The sequence below is a fragment of the Thrips palmi genome, unplaced genomic scaffold (assembly GCF_012932325.1).
Source record: "Thrips palmi isolate BJ-2018 unplaced genomic scaffold, TpBJ-2018v1 HiC_scaffold_8, whole genome shotgun sequence".
Classification (NCBI taxonomy): Eukaryota; Metazoa; Arthropoda; class Insecta; order Thysanoptera; family Thripidae; genus Thrips; species Thrips palmi.
This window is the reverse complement of record NW_023144635.1, coordinates 10,646,148-10,666,417: the sequence shown is the minus strand read 5'-3', so window position 1 is coordinate 10,666,417 and position 20,270 is coordinate 10,646,148. Positions and strand designations below refer to the sequence as shown.

The 20,270-nt window shown below is 50.0% G+C and overlaps 3 protein-coding genes across 20 annotated transcripts; all 3 read left to right on the top strand.

Moving 5' to 3' along the window:
• Positions 1–466: 466 nt before the first annotated feature.
• Positions 467–5,662, top strand: LOC117653583 (cysteine-rich and transmembrane domain-containing protein 1-like). 3 transcript variants are annotated; one of them, XM_034399373.1, is made up of 2 exons: positions 467–616; positions 4,930–5,662. In XM_034399373.1, the coding sequence occupies exon 2, from the start codon at positions 4,980–4,982 to the stop codon at positions 5,220–5,222; it is 243 nt and encodes an 80-aa protein (XP_034255264.1). In that variant the 5' UTR covers positions 467–616; positions 4,930–4,979; the 3' UTR covers positions 5,223–5,662. The 3 variants fall into 3 exon arrangements, with proteins under 3 accessions (XP_034255264.1, XP_034255263.1, XP_034255265.1); XM_034399372.1 differs by lacking the exon at positions 4,930–5,662 and adding an exon at positions 2,161–3,414; XM_034399374.1 differs by lacking the exon at positions 467–616 and adding an exon at positions 4,145–4,633.
• A 587-nt stretch (positions 5,663–6,249) lies between these two features.
• LOC117653993 lies at positions 6,250–8,809 on the top strand. Of its 4 annotated transcripts, none has more exons than XM_034400111.1 (4): positions 6,250–6,327; positions 7,056–7,378; positions 7,462–7,650; positions 7,732–8,809. In XM_034400111.1, the coding sequence occupies exons 2-4, from the start codon at positions 7,070–7,072 to the stop codon at positions 7,978–7,980; spliced, it is 747 nt and encodes a 248-aa protein (XP_034256002.1). In that variant the 5' UTR covers positions 6,250–6,327; positions 7,056–7,069; the 3' UTR covers positions 7,981–8,809. The 4 variants fall into 4 exon arrangements, with proteins under 4 accessions (XP_034256002.1, XP_034255998.1, XP_034256001.1 ...); XM_034400107.1 differs by having other exon boundaries at positions 6,282–6,500; XM_034400110.1 differs by having other exon boundaries at positions 6,285–6,449.
• A 260-nt stretch (positions 8,810–9,069) lies between these two features.
• LOC117653990 (H(+)/Cl(-) exchange transporter 5) lies at positions 9,070–18,562 on the top strand. 13 transcript variants are annotated; one of them, XM_034400092.1, is made up of 15 exons: positions 9,070–9,220; positions 9,508–9,623; positions 12,768–12,894; positions 13,378–13,413; positions 13,857–14,212; positions 14,293–14,454; positions 14,538–14,685; positions 14,761–14,900; positions 15,004–15,186; positions 15,275–15,489; positions 15,575–15,924; positions 16,006–16,216; positions 16,301–16,464; positions 16,576–16,798; positions 16,880–16,970. In XM_034400092.1, the coding sequence occupies exons 2-15, from the start codon at positions 9,531–9,533 to the stop codon at positions 16,968–16,970; spliced, it is 2,499 nt and encodes an 832-aa protein (XP_034255983.1). In that variant the 5' UTR covers positions 9,070–9,220; positions 9,508–9,530. The 13 variants fall into 13 exon arrangements, with proteins under 13 accessions (XP_034255983.1, XP_034255992.1, XP_034255986.1 ...); XM_034400101.1 differs by lacking the exon at positions 9,508–9,623 and having other exon boundaries at positions 9,115–9,220; XM_034400093.1 differs by lacking the exon at positions 9,070–9,220 and having other exon boundaries at positions 9,273–9,623; positions 16,880–18,562.
• The last annotated feature ends 1,708 nt before the right edge of the window (positions 18,563–20,270 follow it).

Here is a 20,270-nt window from a genome sequence, read left to right as displayed (position 1 = left end):
AAAGATCTGATCGTTTCAACCGATTTCAACCTAGTAGTGATTATAAAATCTATGAAACCTTTCCTGAAATGCGTCTGGATAGTTTGACTTTTTAGAAGTAAAAATTGTTCACGATTGGAATACTTTCATTCATCTATCGCGTTATGGTGCCTTTGTTTTTTTTTTGTTTTCTGGGATAAAGGCTGGCAGCTGCGGCGCGCACCAACGCGACCAAAACACTCGGTGGACCGCCAGACCGCGAGCGCGCGTCCCAGCGCATCCGGCCGAGTGACGAATGACGTCACTGTGTGACTGTGACGCAGGCGGCGTGACGGGCTGAGGCTGAGTCACATCCTCGTCACTTTCGGGGAGATTGCGCAATCGGCAGGCCGAAGAACCCGAAAGCGGGGCCGAAGCGAACCGAGCGCGGCCGAGCGCGGCCCCCTCCCGCCTCCTCCCCCGCCCCCTCCACCTCAGCGCGCGGTACTGCACGCCTGCCAGGCTTTTCAGCTACCCGCGGACCAGCAGCGCCAGCATTCTGGCACTCCGCACCGCCGGCGTCAGACCGACTCTCCACTCGCCGCCCCACATCACCGACGCCAGCAGCCACGATCCCTGCTCCACTTCTCTGCAACAGGTGAGCGTACTGTCAGTGCAGTGTCCCCGAGGCATCGCGTCGTTCAGGTGCCGTTTACTAGGTCCGTTTGTGAATGCAGTCCGTTTGTGTGTAGTATCGATAGGTGACAGTGGGGACTGTGAGTTGGGACAAGCATTCCAGCAGGGCTGTGAGAATTTCCCGCCGTGTTTGACAGTGTGGTGCCTGTGGTGAGCAATTTGCTGGGCCCGGCGATGTGGCTAGCCATGCAGGACTCGACTCGGCAGTGACTCAGCATCGCGTCGGCCCGTCGGTCCAGGCCCGGGGCTTTGTTTACCCCCCAGCCGTTCGTTCACCCCCGGCTGTCAGTTTTTGCACTCGGCGAACCGGGGACAGGGGGAGCGTTGCCAAGCCATGCGCAGTGCCGCGGACTCTCTAACTGGCGCGTCACGGCGTGGCCCTGTCGCCGGCCCCGGTAGGTAGACTGTTTCCGAGAGTCGTTTTCGTCGCTCTGCTTCTCTCGCACCTATACGGCACGCCTAGAGTGCTAGAGAGACACAGCGACGAAAACGACTCTCGGAATCGGTCCGCAGGGACGGCGAGGGGCGCGGCAGGGCGCGGACCCGTGACGCCGACGCCGACGTTGACGCCCCCCGAGGGCCTCGAGGGCCCCGAGTTCCCCGAGTGGGCCGCGTGCCGAGCACCGGCCGCACTGCACTGCGTCGCCGCGGCCGCCATGGCGACGCTGGCGACGGCGACGCCCAGCAGGCCGACTCCGAGCGACGCCCTGTCTCTCTCGCACCCCCGCGGCACGCCCCGTGAGTGCGAGAGAGACGACACTCTCTCCGGAACCGGCCTGCTTATGCTGCTCGCCGGCTGCTCGTGGCCCCGTTTGCACGACGCCGACGTGCGTGACGCCGACGGCGGCCACAGCACGGCCCGAACCGCCGGCCGCCGCTCTGTTTATCTACGACCCGTGCACGACCTGCTCACTGCACTGTAGCCGACAGGGGGAAATTCGGACGAGGCTCGCTGACAAAAACATTGAGCAGCACGTTTGCGTGTTTGTGGTGCCGGCGCTTGTCTGTGTGTTTGTGTCTCTGTGTGGGGCGTGGCGGCCGCGCGGCTGGAAGGAGGTGGAGGACGCTGGGCCGGGTGACCCCGACCGCGCCAAGTCGGGCCGGCGGGCCGTCGTCTGCTCCGCCAGGAAAGGCGCGCCAATGTCACCGACGACTGCAGGACTGCAGTGCCGTTTCTTCGTGTCCTCGCGGCGAGCGTGCGGTGTGCACCGCCGGCCGGATCATTAGCGAAAGTTGGAGTTCGTCAAAGCCGCCGACCCGATCCGGCCGCTTTCTCCACGCACCGGCAACGGCATCAACAGGCTGCACTGGACGGCAACGGCAACGGCAGCAACAGCAACCGCAGCGGCATCGCGTGCAGACGGCGAGCCCCTGCGAGGCGGGCCACCGCCGGCACGTAGCGCGGCGCTGCGCGGCGGGCGGCCTACCCCGGCCTCGTCAGGCGCTCCCGTTGACCCCGCCCTCTGCGTGACTTGTGCTGACGGCCCTGTGTGCTTGTTTGCGTAGGTGAGGCTCCAGGATGCAGCAGCCCTACAACCAGCAGCCCCAGGGCTACTACCCGCCGCCGCCCCCGGGCATGGCGCCCCCGCAGCCCTACGGCTACCCCCAGCAGGGCTACCCGCCGCCCCAGGGCTACCCTCCGCAGGGCTACCCGCCGCAGGGCTACCCCCAGCAGCCGCCGCCGCCCGTCGTGGTGGTGCAGGAGACGCGCCACCAGGACGACAACTGCTGCGCACTGCTCACGTGCGGGCTGCTGAGCGGGGCCTGCCTGTGCTGCTGCTGCGACTAGGACTCTGTGATAAAACCTTTTCTACGTTCGTTTTGTGTTTTGAGTGAGGCGCCCTCGCCTCCGAGTGTGGAGCGCGTCGGCCAGTGTGTGAATGCGAGTGTGTGTGTTTGTGTGTAGGAGTGACTATGGCAATCGAGTTAACCATAGTGACCAGTATTGGATCGCTTTATGTGCGATTTTTAAAAGTATACGTACAAGTAAAATCTCTGAAGTACCTTCATGTACTGCATGAATATTGCACGCGATTAGCGTCCCTTTTTACAATTATTTTGCCGTTGTATACACAACTGTGTCTATAATTTTGTGTGGACATGTTATGTCGTGCCACAGACTTTGAAAAAAATCTGTAAGGACGAATCGTGCTGATCTACACTTGATTTGGAGGCGTGCCGTTCATGGAGGCGTGGGACTGCTCATGAGGCGACCGCCTTACGTAAGTGTCGCGGCGAGAGCGAACAGAGGCTTCCAGTGTGCCTGCCTCGCCTGCAATGACAGTGGTGTGGAGCAAAGTGGCAACGGTGGTGTCACGCTCAGCAGTGATCATCTAGTCAAACCTGCAAATGTGTAATTCTTGTACGCTTGGAGTCTTGTGTAACTGTCACTCACTTGTTCTTCGTTTGCACTTTGTTGAGACTGAAAAAGGACTCCGGGGCCCTGGGCCCCGTTGATTCCATTTCTTTGCATTCCTGCCTTCGTTGCATGCTGGAGTTGTCTGTTTCCATTTTAAATCCCCTTTTGAACCCCTTTTTGGTTCTATTTTGCACAAATTTTACCGATGAAAAAGACAGGATTATCATTCTAAACTGATGGCACAAATTCCTGATAGGAAAAAAACAAACATTGAACTGTGTTCAAAAAGTATTTGTTATGTTTTTTTAATATTGTACTGTTTTTGAGTATTGTAGTTGTCCTTGGAAGACAGTTTTTAAATTCTTGTGAGAAATAAATTATTGTAAACCTTTCTACTCACATCACTCCCCTGTATGGCTTTCACGATATATCTTCGACTCGCACTAAACCTGGTTCTGGTACAGCTTGGGTGGGTGTGACCACCCTACAGCCTTCACAAACTATCTCCCATTCTGATTCCTCTCGGCTTTCCGTCGTTGTTTGTCTTCGTTACCTGGCTTCCTGCAGCAGAAGCGCGAGGGCGTTGCGTTCCGAGCCAATTGTTTTTGCCTGCCGAACGGGGCGTGCAACTTTTAGCCTTTTTACGCCCCTCTGGGACGCGCGGCGAATCCCCACCCGTCGGCGCGGTGAGATAAGATAGTGCAAAGCCGGCGGAGCGCGAAGCGGGTGACGCACTGCCAACGCGCTGCCCAGCCAGCCGGGCCCGCCTCCAACGAAGCCCGCGCCGGAAAGGGCCTTTTATTTGTTATTCCACGTGACTCGCGACACGGGACGAGGCGCCCAGAGGTACAGTACGGCACGTGAGCACCGAGAGCGGCGAGCAGTACACAGTGGGCCAGAAGACCGGTGGAGGCGGCCAAAATTCTGGACGCGTTTTGAGCTCCAGAGTCGCTGAACAGGGCTCGAACCGAACGTGTGACCCCACCGATGGATTGCTCTTCGAACGAGGAATCCATTGGTGGGGTCACACGTTCGGTTCGAGTCCCGTTTAGCGACCCTGGAGTTCAAATCGCGTCCACAGTTTTGGCCGCCTTCGCCGGCCTTCTGGCCCACTGTGCGCCGGCCAGGCACGACGGCACTCGCGGACCGCCGGGCCTTCGAATCCAGCAGCCAGCTCCACGAGAAAACGCGCCGGCGGAAACTGATACGCCGTCACCTTGCCGCCTTGCACCGCCTGGTCGGCATTGGCTCCGATCAGCTGGCGGAATTCCTGAGCGCGAAGCGCCGCGCAGTGCGCAGCCACGCCGCGGTTACCTTGCTCTGAGAACGGCCAGTCCCAGTGCTGCGAGTGCCCCCACCCGCCCCCACCGCGCAGCTTGAGGCGAGAGCTGTCCGTGCCGCCCACTGGGCACGAGGCACGCCAAGGCAGCAGGCAGCCCAAGGGCGCCGCTTGCATACAAGTCGTATTGACTCGTTGGCACGCGGGTCGATACAGAAGGGGCCGTTGGGCAGTGTAGTGGCCAAGCAAGCCAGTCTAGGACCCTAAGACCTCAGACCGCGACGAACGCCTTTCGGACTGCATTCACGGCTAGGCGCTGTGTAGAACGGCGTCGAGCAGAGGTTAGGTTAGGTTGCGCTGTCTGTAGCTAGGCCGCGGCCGGTGGCAGCCGCCTGCGGGCCGCGGGATAGGCAACCCATCGGGCAGCCGTGCACGAACAGTGGCCTCTCTTCGAGCCACTCCCCGGCGTAGATACCCCACGCGTTGTGCAAGGCGCCGCGGGCTTTTCGGATTGAATGCCGGGGCGCGGAGGCGTCGCGCCTCACTCCGTGTTTTGGCTCTGAGTTTACAGCCGTTCGTGACCAAGTGCTGTGTACGTTTGCATGGGACTAATGACGCCGTGTTTGCTTCCTTGCAGAATGGTGACCATCACTACGTTCGTGGGTGACTGCCCTCCAAGCCCCGGTCATGGCCACCGCCACGGCCACCACGGTCATCGCCGCCACGGCTCTCCTGGACGCCACGGCGGGCCTCACGGCCACCATGGACCTCATGGACATCACGGCCACCATGGACCTCATGGGCATCATGGCCCACATGGGCATGGTCCTCACCACGGTCCTCACCACGGTCCTCATGGACATGGCCCCCACCATGGCCCCCACGGTCATCACGGACCCCACGGTCTCGTTGGACGCCTCGTTGCGCTAGCACACCACGTGCCTCATGGTCACCATGGCCCTCATGGTCCTCATGGACACCATCATGGTCCTCACGGCCACCATGGCCCCCATGGACACCATCACGGTCCCCAGGGCCACCACGGACCTCACGGACATCATGGCCCCCACGGCCACCATGGTCCCCATGGACATCATCACGGTCACCATGGCCCCGCTTGCTAATCTGCGCCGGCCTGGCTGAACCATGATAAACAACAATGGACCACTTCGGAGAACTGGACCTCAGCTCTGCATTATGCCACTATCATTCCACTTTTATTAAATCACAGTGAGACCTCCCTGTGTTGGTCTCTGAATCTTCATATATCATTCGTAGTCAGTAGATTGTATCCCGTAGTTTAGCGTCAATCGAATATTCTGTTCTAGTTTAGACTGACTGTGCAATCAATAAAAGTCTGAAAAGATGAACCCTGTTGTTTTCATTGACCCGCCTCCACAGAGACGTGTGTCCAGTCTGAAGTTGGCTGGAGCGCCCGAAGCTCTGCCTGGAGACTCTGCCTGTTGATTCACCGCCCACGCCTGGGAATCGCTGCAGCGATTACCGCAATGATGCCCCGCTCTCTGGCTCGGGTTTTCCTCGGACAGGCCTGGGCCGGCCGGGGCTGCCCACATGATATGGCGGACTAAAATAAGACGACTTTCCTTCTGCGTCACTCCCGCTCCCCGGCCAGCCCATGTGGCAGCCCGCCCGCCTCGCACAGTGGGCCAGAAGACCGGCGGAGGCGGCCAAAACTCTAGACGCGTTTTGAGCTCCAAAGTCGCTGTGCAGGACTCGAAACGAGCGTGTGACCCCAGCAATGGATTCCTCGTTCGGAGAGCAATCCATTGGTGGGGTCACACTTTCGGTTCGGGTCCCATTTAGCGACTCTGGAGCTCAAAATGCCTCTAGGGTTTTGGCCGCCTCCACCGGTCTTCTGGCCCACTGTGCCTCGGCCCGCCGCCGGACTTCCCTCCCCCCCTCGCCCGGCCCAGTGGCAGCCAGTGGCGCGCTCTGCCGCCGGCCGGGCGCGACAGCCAAGCACAGCGTCTCGACGCGGCAGGTGTGCCACTTGTGTGCCATGCCCTGGCAGTCAGTGAGTGACACTTGTTTGTGCAGAACGCCACGGAGGATCTAGCTCTGGCGTGTTTCATTTTTCAAACTAACCGCAGGAAGACTTCCTTTCTCGTTTCCCAAAAAAATCCTAGTGGACCGCAAGTATGAAGCCTGCAGCCTTTTCGAGAACCCTTGCTCCTTTGGCACCCAAAGGTCTTCTTGGAGGAACCGTGGCCACCTTAACCCATAACACTCGGCATTGGTTACTAATCTTTCCTATGGCATTCCCTTCGCGCGCTTTCAAGTCTTCGAGATGCGATGCAAGGTAGAGAGGACTGCGCTAACACTTATTGTTTTAATTTAACCTTTCTGCTGTACTCTTCTGGAACCTTGCTGTGGGTGTTGCTTTTGCTAGTTATCTTGCTTTTCCTTCTTTCTTTTCTTAACATTTTAGTTCCTTTAATCTTTCAATCCTTTGTGCCCTCTCTGACCCCTTTAGACCCCTTCCTGCCCAAAATCTATCTACTTCTGTCATATATTAGTCTTAAGTATTACCTTACCTTGCTCAACACTAGTCTAAAAGCGATAATTCTAATGCAAAATAACAAAATTACATTTATTTACCTGCTATCTAATAGTATGAAATCATATTTATTTTAAAAAATACACCTTTAAAAATTACCTGAAAATTACGGCTTACCTAATTTAATTGCGTAATGCGTGCTAATCACGTCTAATGACTCCCCCTCCTTTCCTTTTGTGTTGCAGAAGAAGATCTAGAAATGGAGCTCTCTTCAAATACTCGTTCTCAGCCATTCAGCCTGTCTAAGTTCTCTAGAAACATGTTTCATTTGAAACCCCTGAAGGAACCAGATGCAGAAGAATTTCCACCATCCAGAAATCCGTCTGAAGTTGGAGATGTTGATGGCAAGGAGTCAACAGGCAACCCTGGCACAGACAACACCGATGGTGTCAGTGGTATAGATGATGGCCTATTACCTGAAAAACCCCATCAATTTCCAAGACCAGGAGACCCTAAATTCAACGGAGAGTATCCTGTATCTCTGCCGGATGTACCATTTGGTGTTGGGGTATGTAAATGATCTTATTACTTAAATTGTTTTACCAAGTATTTTGTTGTTCCATTTAAATAATTGAAATTTCAACTCTCCAGTTTGGCTCCAGCCCTGACTTTCCCGATGTGAATGTATATCAACACAAGAAGACTGTTGCTCAAGGGATGATGGACATCGCTTTGCTGTCTGCTAATGCCAACCAACTACGATATGTATTGGAGAGTGGTGGAAGCCATCCATATTACTTCGCAAGTTTGACATTGATTGGTATTAGTCTCCTCCTGCAGGTAACTTATCTTTCTCACACATCCATAAATAATTTCCTTGTAAGTTCCATTTTCCTAATACATTTTTTTTCCTTTCTTTAGGTTGTTGTTGGAGTAGGCCTGATTTTAAACAGCCGGTACAATGTTACTTATGAGACAAGTATGCGAAAAGCAAATCGGATTAACAATTATACTGTCCTTGCAATATTTTTAATCACAGTTATGAATGTTTTCATATCTGCTTTTGGCATTGCCACTAACAATTCGGGTTCTAACTTTCCTGTTTCTCCTCGTCTTGAGGATGGTACAGGTGCAGAGCTACCCACAGATATGCCTCTTACCTCATCTTAGACTTGCCCTTAAATTAATTCACTGTCAGACATTGGTAACAGTAGCTAGCTATGAGCTTGAATGAGATATCAAAAAAAATGGTACCTGCTAATACATTTTATTTACTTATAACTAAGCCCCTAATATCAAAAAAAGAAACTGAACCTGTAGTAATTTTGGTCGTCAGGATAAGTGTTTACATTTCAATTTTGTTTTACTTGTACGCATACCTGATCACATAACTGCATTTCACTGCATGAATATTAGAATTAGTATTTTTATTGTGTCTGTGATATCCACCTTAGAAAATGTGGACTTATAATCACTTTGTTGTTTTTTGCAATATTCTGCCTTTTCATGTAGTTATTCTGTATTCTCAATTTTGTTTGTGAAGATTTTTATTTTATTGTTGTTTGACTGTTGTGATAGAATGATATTACATTTCCACTTCTTTGCTGCCATTGTCTGTAACTGAATCTTGGCATTTATCTTGTCACAAGACTCACTTTGCTTTGGTGTCTCATTTTCTTGAATACTCAGTTCTCAGTTGTGTCCTGGTGCTATCTGTTCCTATTTTTATTTATCTTATATGAAAAGATTGTTTATTTCTGTTTCCCTTTGCTCAACATTGTTGAATATACGGGTAAAATGTACGCTCTCTTTGCAATGGTTGCACCACGTTTCTTCCAGAAACAAGCTTGAATCTCGATATTTTATTTTGTACTCATACTGTTGTCCGTCCTGTGCTATGCTCTTGTTTTAAGGAGACTACTAAACGTTACTAACAAAGAACTAAAACCAAAAATGTCGTCTACTGTATTTGCAATAAACCACATGAATCTCTGTTGAATTGTGTTTCGTTTCCTCCAACCCTCTCCCCCTTTGCCGCTTGGGGCGCCTGTTGCGTAGGCAGGCCCGCCACGCCGTCGTGCCGGATGGGTTGCCTGCCAACTCCACTCCAGAAACTCGCCACGTTTGGCGGTGTGCGTGTTTTGGCCGCGACTTGACCTAGGGCACAGGGTTGGCGTTGGCTGCATTGGCACCGAGCCACCCTTCCAGGATTTCCCTGGTGTCACGTGACCCCGGATCAATCCTTGCTGCGCGCCGGAGGCCCTGGAGGGGGCAGCCCGCGCTCCGCCACGCGACAGGGCCCCAGCCAGGAGGACGGGACGGTCCTAGCGTCCAAGCCCTGCGTGGGTGTAATTACCGGCAGGAAGTGGCAAGTTGGATCGGCAATCTGGCAGCAGCAGGCGACAGAATGGTGCGTTGGCCGGCCGACAGGTGTCCTGCTCAGATTGTCGAGAGCCGTGTCGAGTGCGTCGCGTCGTCTGCAGTCCTCTCTGCAGGGGGCGTTCCGTATTCCGTAGCGTTGCGTTGCGTTGCGCTCCGTAGTCCGTCTGCCGTCTGCCGTAGCGCAGCGGCTGACCAGTGTCCGGCGAGTCCTGCTAGAGGATCGCCGCGGTAGCGCTTAGATTACCGATGTAGTGTTTGCCGTCTCGCGGGCCCGTACATGCTGACATAGACCCTTCTCTCCCCTGACCTGTATAGGTTGTGGTCCCCTGTGGCGAAGTATGGAAAAGGACCCCCTGAGAGGGACCGCGGCTATCCCTTTGAGCGTGCCGCCCTCCTCGTACCAGGCCCTCGGCGATCAGCATAGCAGACAGGTTCGTACATTTTGACGCATGCTTACGGCTGTCATTTTCATTTTATGCTGCCTCGTTCCGTTTTCGTTATCGTTCTTTTGTGACATCCTCTAACCCAATTTATGATTAACTCATTTTGTTTGTTTATTAGATTTATGTGGAGTCCATATTTATACTTAGTGAATATCCATGATTGAGTTTTTATATGGTCTTGCTATATTTATGTTTGTAAATCGCAAGTGTCTACTATTTAGTCTGATTTTGACATTAGTTGAGGTTATGTTGTGACAGGTCAGGGGAGCAAAATTGATGCAACCAGCAAATATTTCCTTATCTTGACTAGAAGAATTTACTTATCCAGCAAATTAGAAAGTGTTTCCATTTTAGAAACATCCATGAAGTACTTAATTCAATGATAGTCTTGTATGTATGGTATCAGCTAGTTATGTAACATTACTCCTGCCACCTTCGGTTAAAGAGACTCATTATGTAACTGACTCTGAAAAGGTTGAATCGTGCACCTTTCATAGTTCCCATTTCTTTGCAAATGCTCATAACGAAGATCAATTTCTGCTAGTACGTATTATTTATTCAACGCTTCCTTAAGCATATGGCGCCAATGGAAATTTCATTCATTGTTCCGTGTCCATTCATTTTCTCGGTAATTTTGTGCCCTTTCAACTCTTTTCTCGAGTGATGTTCTCATGAAGTAAAGGCTTACATTCTATAGGGTTCATCGTTAGCAGCAAGTTGGTCTGTGTTATGTCTGCGATCAGAGTGTTGTAGCTTAGCTAACGGTTTTAAGGCAGGTGTCGCAGCACAGACAGAGAAAGGAAGGGGGGCCTCAGTCCACGCGCCTCCGCTCATATCTCGGGCGCGAAGCCCTGAACGGCAGGCATGGCATTACAAGATAAGACTTGCAATTTGCGAAGTCTGTTTTACCGGAGGGAATGGAACAATGGCCCCTCGTGAGGAGTATCGGTCTTTGGCACAAACAGCCCCCGCCCCCTCCTCGCCCGCCCCTGGCGCCAATGCACCCTTTCTCCTTGCCCCTCCCCCTCCCCCCTCCCCGGCTCATGCTTTGTCGCGCCGCTCGCCACACCCCGCCCTCGTGACGTCGCGGGCCAAGTCGGAGAGACAGCAGACCGATTCCGAGAGTCGTCTTCGCCTCTCTGTCTCTCGCATCGATACGGGGCGCTCATCCGTGCGAGAGAGACACGGCGACGAAAACGACCCTCGGAATCAGTCGGCAGAGGCATTGCCTTGCCCTACCGCGAGCACCGCGGCCAACCGCGGCCTCGGACCACGCAGTCATTCCGTTCGGTGGTGCCCTTGTCTCGTCTCGGGCTTTGCCAGGCTTTGCTTGGCGCGGCGCAGCGTAGCGGCCGCGGTCTGAGACTCCGCGGCGCTGACGGCGACGTGCCCGTCGAGGACCGCGTGCGCTGCGAGTGTTGATGCCGAGTCGGAGAAGTGCCTGAGCGAAGAGCAAGCCCCACGATGGCAGCGGCAAGTCGAGTGAGTGGGCGGTGTGCAGCTAGTAGAGCCCCATTGCGCCAGCGAGTGCAGCAGACTGTTTCCGAGAGGCGTTTTCGTCGCTCTGTCTCTCTCGCACCCATAGGGACCGCCCCATGAGTGCGTGAGAGACAGAGCGACGTAAACGACTCTCGGCATCAATCTGCAGCGTGCAGTGCAGCGAAGCTTCGCGCGACAGGGGCGGACCGGGAAAGGGGGTGGGGGGTTCGAGTGGTACGGGCGGGGTGCGGGGCAGAGGAAGAGGGGTGCGGAGGGCGGAGGAGTGCAGCCGAGAGTGCCTATCTCGCAGGACGAGACGAGTTGCTGGCGGCGCCGCGTACACTGTACAGTCATCGAGTAGGGCCGGAGGCGGCACGAGCGCGAACCTGCCTCCGTAAACAAGAAGACATGGGGGCGCCCAGCTCGGCGGCGAGGCCCTCCAGGTGTAGTTGATGAGATGTGGGGCGCAGTGCGCCGACTACGTGGCCAGGACTACGTGCTAGTGCACGAGCAGCCGGAGCTGCGGCTCCAGGACCACGGCATGCACGGAGTAAGTTCGTCACTTGTTGCTCTTTGCGCGTTCCGGCTCCAGCCTTTGTCGCCTTGGGCTGTCCAGCGTCACCTGCAGCCTTAGCCTTATCGCGTTACATAAGCGGGAAGCAAAACGGCCTGGCTTCGAGCAGGGGGCGTTTTGTCTTGTTGGACTGACAGTGCGGGTGACGTGTGTCGCGTCGCGCAGGACGGCCGGACGGACACCAGCCCTTCCCTCCAGCGTGCAGGCTTCCAGGGGGTGGTGCGTGTCGGCGAGGGTGCCCAGAGGGTGGCAGGACGCAGCACGCAGGCGCGACGTTGTCCTGCAGATAGGGCGGGTGGCGTTGCTCCGTTGCTCTCCCTCTAGTGCCGTATGGTGGTGCTGCTCCTTTTGCGACAGTGATGCTGCCCTAGAGAGTGGCGGAAAAATCGGCGACCGGCCGGGAAGCCCCACCTTTCCATGGCACCGTGAAAAGTCCCGATGAGTGTCATCTTCTCGCGAGTAAGGGTACTTTTCCGCCCGCCGCGCCGAGTGTTTGTGTGCCGTGTGAGGCTGCACCGTCACCATAACCTAGAAAAGCTTATTTTGGTCGCGGTTCACGCGCTGTTCGGGAGGCCGCTGGTCGGCACTGGAAGGGAATGTGGTTACTGGTGCGAATCGGGAGGGTTGCTGGCTGCACTCTTGACCTATTTCACCTACACTGTGTCTGGGGACATAACCTCTAGTTGTGTTTGCCTAGCCCAGCTGCATTGTATTTACATGTAGACATGTTTGTGTATTTTAGTCATGTTGCTCACATAATAGTTGTCTCCTTTGTCTTTTATCATTCTGTTATCCTCGAAAAATATTTCGCCCTCTTTGTCTTTTGTTGGGATGTGCACACACTCTGGTATTCATTCCGATTTATCACAAAACGTTGCACTAAGCAATTTGTTCACTTCTTTTCCCACCTGAAAACTCAACCCTGGGTTATGGTTAAAGTGCTCAATTTTGAAGATTCAATCATTATTTTTAGTTTTCTTGCTATCTGCCTTGTTTTGAATTATTTTTATTTTTATTGTATCTTGTCTGTAGATTATTGCTTGTGTCAGGGAACTGATCTTGATTTTATTTTTTCGCAGAACACTGTCAATGGAAATCAACATCGTGGATTTTCTGTGAGTTCAGACGATGACATGATTGACATAACCACAACCGGGACCGTGACGGAGCGCTCCATCCATTATGATGACCCAGGAGTGTCTCACTGTAAGTAAAAGTTTTTTAACTTCATTACGTCTTGCTGTTCTGTCTGTCACTGAATATAAATCACATCCTTAATCAATATTAACATATCATTATGCTGAAAACCGTCTCATGCTTGATGTAATAACTAGTTGTGGGGAATCATTTATGTGTGCACAACAAATTGTGTAAAACATGACGCTAAAACAGTCCAGATTGTCAATTTTTTTCTACTTTTTACCAGTTTTTCCATCAGCATTAGCCAACTAGATCTTACAACTGCAGCCAATGTGCTCGGCCCCATAGCCCTAACATTCTGCATGAATTCAGGGCACTAGACTGCCTTGTTGCTTTCTTCTGGATTAAATCTCTTTCTAGTAAATTAGTTTCCCTTTCCCTTGCATAATGCATTCCCAACTCAACCTTGTTTGTCCCAAATGTGTTACGGTAACCTTTCATAAATCCTTATCATAGTCTGCTTTTCATTATCCCTCTTGTCTTTCCAAGTGCCTGGTGTAACATACTGCATGGGAGATGGAGATGGTGAGTAGCTTTGCTTCCCATTTTGATCAATTTTCTGAATGGATTCTATCCATAGCTTTGTAGTGTTTTTGTAATAATAATTTTTAAGCTGATCCTTTGCTTGCACCTTAGAGTAATGTTTTCTTTTTCTTTGCATCTTCATTTTTGTTGTGTTGGTATTTACTTCCTTCCATAGTTATTGGCCTCTGCACTCATGTTCTCACTCCTAGTTTGCTTCAGTTTTCCTCTGTCCAGTCCTGTTCTCTCAATAACCATTTTCTCATAGGATTTCTTGTGGTATTTTTCATGTCATCCTAAATCTACACTGTACTTTTTTGGCCTTATTACCACTGTAGAATTTTGTATGGTCTATGACCTTTTTTCCTAGAAATAATTAGCTTGACATGATTCATTTACTTTGATGCATGCATTGATTCTCATTGAGTTGATTTTATCATTTTCAGTTGCTGCTGATGGAGATGAGATCCCTGGGATTGGACAATATGAAGATTTTCACACAATCGACTGGCAGAGAGATATTGCCAGAGATCGCATGCGTCATAGATATATTGTCAAGAGAAAACAAAACTCCCTGTTTGACTTAGTCAAAGGAGCCCATGATGCTTGGTCAGGATGGGTGTGTGTGTTGTTAGTGGGGGTAACAACAGGAGTATTTGCTGGTGTAATAGATATTGGTGCATCATGGATGTCAGATTTAAAACATGGTATCTGCCCCGAAGCATTTTGGCTGAACCGAGAGCAGTGTTGTTGGTCATCAAATGAAACTACTTTGAGCTTTGACATTGGCAACTGCTCTCAAGTGAGTAAAATCATTTCTAGTTATGTATTTGCACACGAATTAAGTTGATTTACTTTATGTGACATTTTTGTTTCTTTTAGTGGTTGAACTGGTCTGAAGTTCTCGGTCAGTCCAGGGAAGGAGCAGGTGCATACATTATAGGGTATCTCATGTATGTAGCATGGGCACTGCTCTTTGCATCACTTGCTGCCGCGCTAGTCAGAATGTTTGCTCCATATGCTTGTGGTTCTGGTATCCCTGAGGTAATTTTCTTCTACATTTTATTCCTAAAATACCTAACTGGGTCTATCATTTTTGTAACACATTCCTTTTGCCTCTTTTCCAGATCAAGACTATTTTGAGTGGTTTCATCATCCGGGGCTATTTAGGCAAATGGACTCTGATCATCAAGTCAGTGGGCCTTATGCTTGCTGTATCTGCTGGTCTCAGTCTTGGGAAAGAGGGCCCTATGGTCCACATTGCTTGTTGCATAGGTAAATAAACTTTTGTAAAATCGGTGATGAGTAAAGAGAAAGGTTGAGTGTTAAAACATGCTTGTTGTTTTTCAGGGAACATTCTTTCCTACCTCTTCCCTAAATATGGAAGGAATGAGGCCAAGAAAAGAGAGATCCTATCAGCAGCTGCTGCTGCTGGTGTGTCTGTTGCCTTTGGAGCCCCCATTGGAGGTGTCCTTTTCAGTTTGGAGGAGGTATGGCTTATAATTGTTAATGTACAATAATTCCATATTTTTCTCTTTTTGCTGTAAATTAAATTTAATTTTTAATCCTGATTTTTTCTTAATTTTTTCATAGGTTAGTTATTATTTTCCCCTCAAGACTTTGTGGAGATCTTTCTTCTGTGCCCTCGTGGCTGCTTTTGTGTTGCACTCCATCAATCCCTTTGGAAATGAACACTCAGTTTTGTTCTTTGTCGAGTATAACAATCCATGGATCTTCTTTGAGCTTGTACCATTTGTTGGTCTTGGGATCATTGGGGTGAGTCCAATTGTACCTGCTTTCCATTTTGTTTCCAATCAAACCCAACTCTTTATTAATGATTTTTGTATCTTATTCATTTTTGCAGGGAGTTATTGCAGCAATATTTATTCGAGCTAACCTGTACTGGTGCCGCTATCGCAAAACATCTAGGCTTGGTCAGTACCCAGTTACTGAGGTTTTGGTTGTGACAGTGGTCACAGCAGTTATTGCTTACCCGAACCCTTATACCCGCATGAGCACCAGTGAGCTCATTTACCTCTTGTTCAGAAAGTGTGGTGTCACAAATATGGATCTCATATGGTGAGAAATTTTTGTTTAACTCCAATATATTTCCACTTTAAGCTGTAACCCATTTTATAAATTTTAATTTATAACTTGTTTACAGTGATTACAACCGTAACTTCACTGACGTGAAGTCAAGCATTGAACTGGCGCCGGCCGGTCCTGGGGTTTATGAAGCTATGTGGCTACTTGTACTTGCACTGATCTTCAAATTGGTGTTGACTGTGTTTACATTTGGTATGAAAGTGCCCTGCGGTCTCTTCATCCCATCCCTGTGCTTTGGGGCGATCATTGGTCGTATTGTGGGTGTTGGTATGGAACAGCTGGCTTACAACTACCCTAGCATCTGGCTGTTCAGTGGGGAGTGTTCCACTGGGAAGGATTGTATAACACCTGGCCTGTATTCAATGGTTGGTGCAGCAGCAGTACTTGGCGGTGTCACTAGAATGACAGGTAAGTTTTGGTATTGGCATTATTTTTAACTGATTCAGATGTATCAAGCTTTATTGATGTTTTGTTTGTTTATTTTTTCAGTGTCGTTGGTAGTGGTAATGTTTGAGTTGACGGGTGGAGTTCGCTACATCGTCCCACTCATGGCTGCTGCTATGGCCAGCAAATGGGTGGGAGATGCTTTGGGAAGTCATGGCATTTACGATGCACACATCAATCTCAATGGTTATCCATTTTTGGATAGCAAAGAAGAGTTCGCCCATACTTCATTAGCAGCTGATGTTATGCAGCCTAAGTGTGTATCTTAACAGTTCGGTCTTCAAGTATGATCATCAGTCTATGCATTTCTTACCTTCTGTTTATTTTCTCTTTTCCTCAGGCGAAACGAAACTCTTAGTATATTAACACAAGATTCAATGACGGTGGAGGATGTTGAGACTCTAATGAAAGAAACTGAGCACAACGGTTTCCCTGTTATTGTGTCACGTGAGAGCCAATATTTGGTTGGCTTTGTCCTCAGAAGGGATCTCAACTTGGCCTTAGGTATGTGATGATATCCCGCTGTTCGCATGATCCGTCTAAACTTATCCTAATCAACATATCATACATTTTTACATGAAAGTTATTCATGGTTTAATATTTGTTTACTTTCAGCACAAGCTCGGAGAGCTGTGGAAGGCCTAAGACCAAATTCATTGGTACTCTTCACCAGTAGTTCCCCTCAGCAACCTCCAGAACCGTCTAGCCCTGCACCACTCGTTCTGAAAAACATACTCGATATGGCTCCCATTACCATAACAGACCAGACTCCAATGGAAACTGTTGTTGACATGTTCCGCAAGCTTGGTTTGAGGCAAACGCTTGTGACACATAATGGGTTAGTCTCCTCAATTTTTTGACTGTACATAGTTATCTGCAAGTGTGTAATATTAAATATGAATTTTTCCCCCCTCCACAGTCGCCTTCTAGGTGTTATAACAAAGAAAGATGTATTGCGATATATCAAACAATTGGACAACGAAGATCCCAATACTGTCCTTTTCAACTAAGTTGAACTAAGTTCACCACCAATGCTTTGCATGGTGGACCCAGTGGCTAACTGTGATGAAGCAAGAGGTTTCCTCATCTTTTTTTTTTTTTTTTTTTTTTTTTTAATCATGCTTGTTTTTTTTTAAAGATGGGGTTTCCAGCTATAGTTATAACATTTCTCATTAATCCCTCTGTATAGCATTTAATGAAATATTTTGATTTGTGAGGGATATTTTGAGCTGCAAGACAAATGTTTTAGCATGTTAGTGATCTGTCAGAACTGAATGCATTGTATATATGAAACAATCTTTGTGTTGCTGTTTTAGGTAATTGTCCTAGATATTTTGTTTCCTGGTTATTTTATTCGCAATTTGAAAGTCCAAAAATTCAATTGTCCTATTTAATAGAATATCAACTTTTATATCATGTTTTTAAGTTTTAGTGAAATTTAATTTTTAAATTTGGCGTTATTTACTTTCACCATTCTTTTACCTTGAATCAAGTTTTATTTTAAATTTTATCCTTTGTGATTTTGGAGATGTTAGTTTTGCGCAGCTTATTGGTCTTACTTGTCAACTGTAAAAAAATTTTGTTGTACAATCCTTTTTACCCTTGCCTTTGTGTCAAATTCAGAGGGAGTGAATGTTTTACTATGAAATGTGTGCTGTGTCTTCCTATCATTTAAGTGTGGTTTTACTTATCTTTTTTTTTTCTTTGCCAGACCAGATTAGTTAATGTTGTAAACTTTAGATGAGAAGAGTAACTGGAATGACCGTTTAAAAGAGTAGGCAGTGTGTGCCAGTTGCATGGTTCTATTAATTCTGAACTTGTAGTCAACTGGCAATAGTTCATAACTTACTCTTGCCTTGCATTAACTTAAACTTATCCCAGAGTTTGTTGTTTCTTTTTTTTTTCTTTTTTTTTTTTGCAATTTAGTAAATTTTTCTGCTTTTGTTGTGAAAATTAACTCAGACTGAAAGCATTTGGCTCTGCAAGCTTTGTGACAGCTACTATGAGGACTAATCTTTTGTGTTTCTTAACATAACTGCTAGTCATGTCCAAGGAAAATCGGTAGCCATTTTCTGATTCTAATTAACCTACTGTACCCAGTGCATTCATGCTTAAAACTTTTGTCATTTTATTTTGCATGTATCTTTCCAAGTAACCTTCTTTTATTGCAAGTGGTGCTGGCAACCACACAGATGTTAAAGAGCATAGCCATTCCATTATGTAATATTGGAGAGTAACTATTATTATTATTTATAAATATTACGATTTGATTATATAAATTTATCTATGTATATGTTTTACGTAAGAATATGATCTGTATTCAAGAACTGTGTTTCTGACTTATGAATTTTCTAATTTGATTTTATCAATCAATAAGTTTGTCTCATTTTAAGTGAATGCAATCCTAGTTAGATGAATTTTTATTTGTCCATGTGTAAGTTGGCTTGAGCATCTCCAAACTGATTTTTCATGGCCCCCTCTACATTTGTAAAAGTGTCACAAACTCTCATCCAACCTCTTCATCGATTTTGTTTTCTCACAAATGATCAAATTAGGGAAAATAGTAAAGGTATTACTCGAATAAAATTGCCTCTACAGCGTGTTTTGAGTCTTATTCTTGTCTCTTCTCTCCTTGGGGTCTCTCTCTGGGGTACCTTAGGCGGCCGCGACGCCGCGACCTACTAGAGACCACCCCTGGTTAAGTTGGCACTCCCTCCCGCTCCCGTGATAACAAGTCGCGTCCGTTCGCATTTAAACAGCCTAGTTAATCGCGTGACGCATCAAAATGGCTCCTTTTCCATTTCCGCGCCCATGAGTGCCTGAGGTTGGGTGGCGCCCGGACCGACGCGACGACGGGACGGGTTTTGTTCGGAGCTGCTCGCTCTCGAATGGGACTGCAAGGCCGTCGCCGTTCCATTTTTATCTTCAAGTCCAAGTCCCTTGGACTCGTACGAAACGACGTCGGGGTGGTTTGTGGTTGGGACTCTTCCTGGCCGAGGGGTGAGTGCAAACGCAGCGCGGCCAATTGTTGTCAGTTCTCCTGTTCTTATGTCTTCACATTTGAGCCAGGGCCAGTCTCGCCTGGTCGAGACGCCCCTGACTAGTGGAAGTGACGGTGATGTGAGGTTAAGAGTCGCGAACAGCTGGTAAACAGTCGTCAGCGCGCATGCGCGGGGAAACACAGGGACCGCGAAAACGAAAATTGAATGACAGTGTCCCGATAACTGCTGCAATCCAATGCGAAGCACATTGACCGACCTGATTCATTTGAAAACCCAGTGAGAAACCTGCGTCGTGGCGGTTCTAAGCGACCGGGGCCCCTCTCTGTGATGCGGGAGCGGGAGCTAAACAAGTTCATCCTTGGCGGTGCACGTTGGGTTGCCTAGCTGCAAGGCGCTCAGGGCTGGCGTAAGGCGTGCAGAGACACAACTCCCGTTGGGCCACTTTTCGCCCACGGCAAACACGACGGCTGGGACACAAATTGCATTTCGAATGGCTTACCGTCAAAAAAGAAAGACGACATCCACTCACAAAGCTGCGTCAATTCAGCATATCCACTCTTGCCGAGCCGTGAACATGATGGTGGAGATAGAGCAGTACGATGGGTTGCCTACGCACGGCCGACGGGGTCGGCGACGGCGCGTCCGTGGGTCAAGTGAACGCGAGTACGCCGAGTAGCCCGATGGGAGTTCATCGCGGTGCGGCGCGAAGGCAATCGCAGCCGATGCCTTTCCGTTCACCCCGATTTTTTAACGACCCCGTTTCCTGAAAAGGCGAGCAAGCACCCGGCAGGCTGCTGGTCGGGGTGGTGACCCTCCGGTCGCGGCCGTTGCTCCTACGCCGATGGCTGCTCCGAGTGGCGCGAGTGAGTGGCGGTGGCGTAGTTGCGGCAGGGCGTGGCGCGGCGGGGCGGGGCGGGGCGGGGCGGGGCGGGGCGGGGCGGGGCGGGGCGCAGCCTTGGAGCCGTAGGAAGCACCGACGTACAACAACCGATCATCTCCCGTCCGTCCCGTCCCGAGTCTGCAGACTGATTCCGAGAGTCGTTTTCGTCGCCCCGTCTCTCTCGCACTCTTACGGGACGCCTCATGAGTGCGAGAGAGACAGAGCGACGAGACCGACTCTCGGAGTGAGTCTGCTGGCCGAGTCGGCGGCGCCGCGCGAGAGGCGGAAGTTGAAGGTTCGCTGTCACGCCGATGCCGATGTCGGCCGTCGGCACGTGTCGAAACGAAGCACACAATGAACTCGCATCAATTATGGCGCGAAAATGGCGTGCTGCGCGGTGCTGCGCGTCCATAATACATTTGGCACGC

Coding starts and splice junctions, on each gene's coding strand:
- LOC117653990 (XM_034400093.1), top strand. CDS start 9,531: ATGGAAAAGGACCCCCTGAGAGGGACCGCGGCTATCCCTTTGAGCGTG. Junction 15,187..15,274: donor TTGGTCTTGGGATCATTGGG/GTGAGTCCAATT, acceptor TCATTTTTGCAG/GGAGTTATTGCAGCAATATT. Junction 16,799..16,879: donor ACGCTTGTGACACATAATGG/GTTAGTCTCCTC, acceptor CCCCCTCCACAG/TCGCCTTCTAGGTGTTATAA.
- LOC117653993 (XM_034400107.1), top strand. CDS start 6,452: ATGAAGCCTGCAGCCTTTTCGAGAACCCTTGCTCCTTTGGCACCCAAA. Junction 7,379..7,461: donor ATGTACCATTTGGTGTTGGG/GTATGTAAATGA, acceptor TCAACTCTCCAG/TTTGGCTCCAGCCCTGACTT. Junction 7,651..7,731: donor GTATTAGTCTCCTCCTGCAG/GTAACTTATCTT, acceptor TCCTTTCTTTAG/GTTGTTGTTGGAGTAGGCCT.
- LOC117653583 (XM_034399372.1), top strand. CDS start 2,174: ATGCAGCAGCCCTACAACCAGCAGCCCCAGGGCTACTACCCGCCGCCG.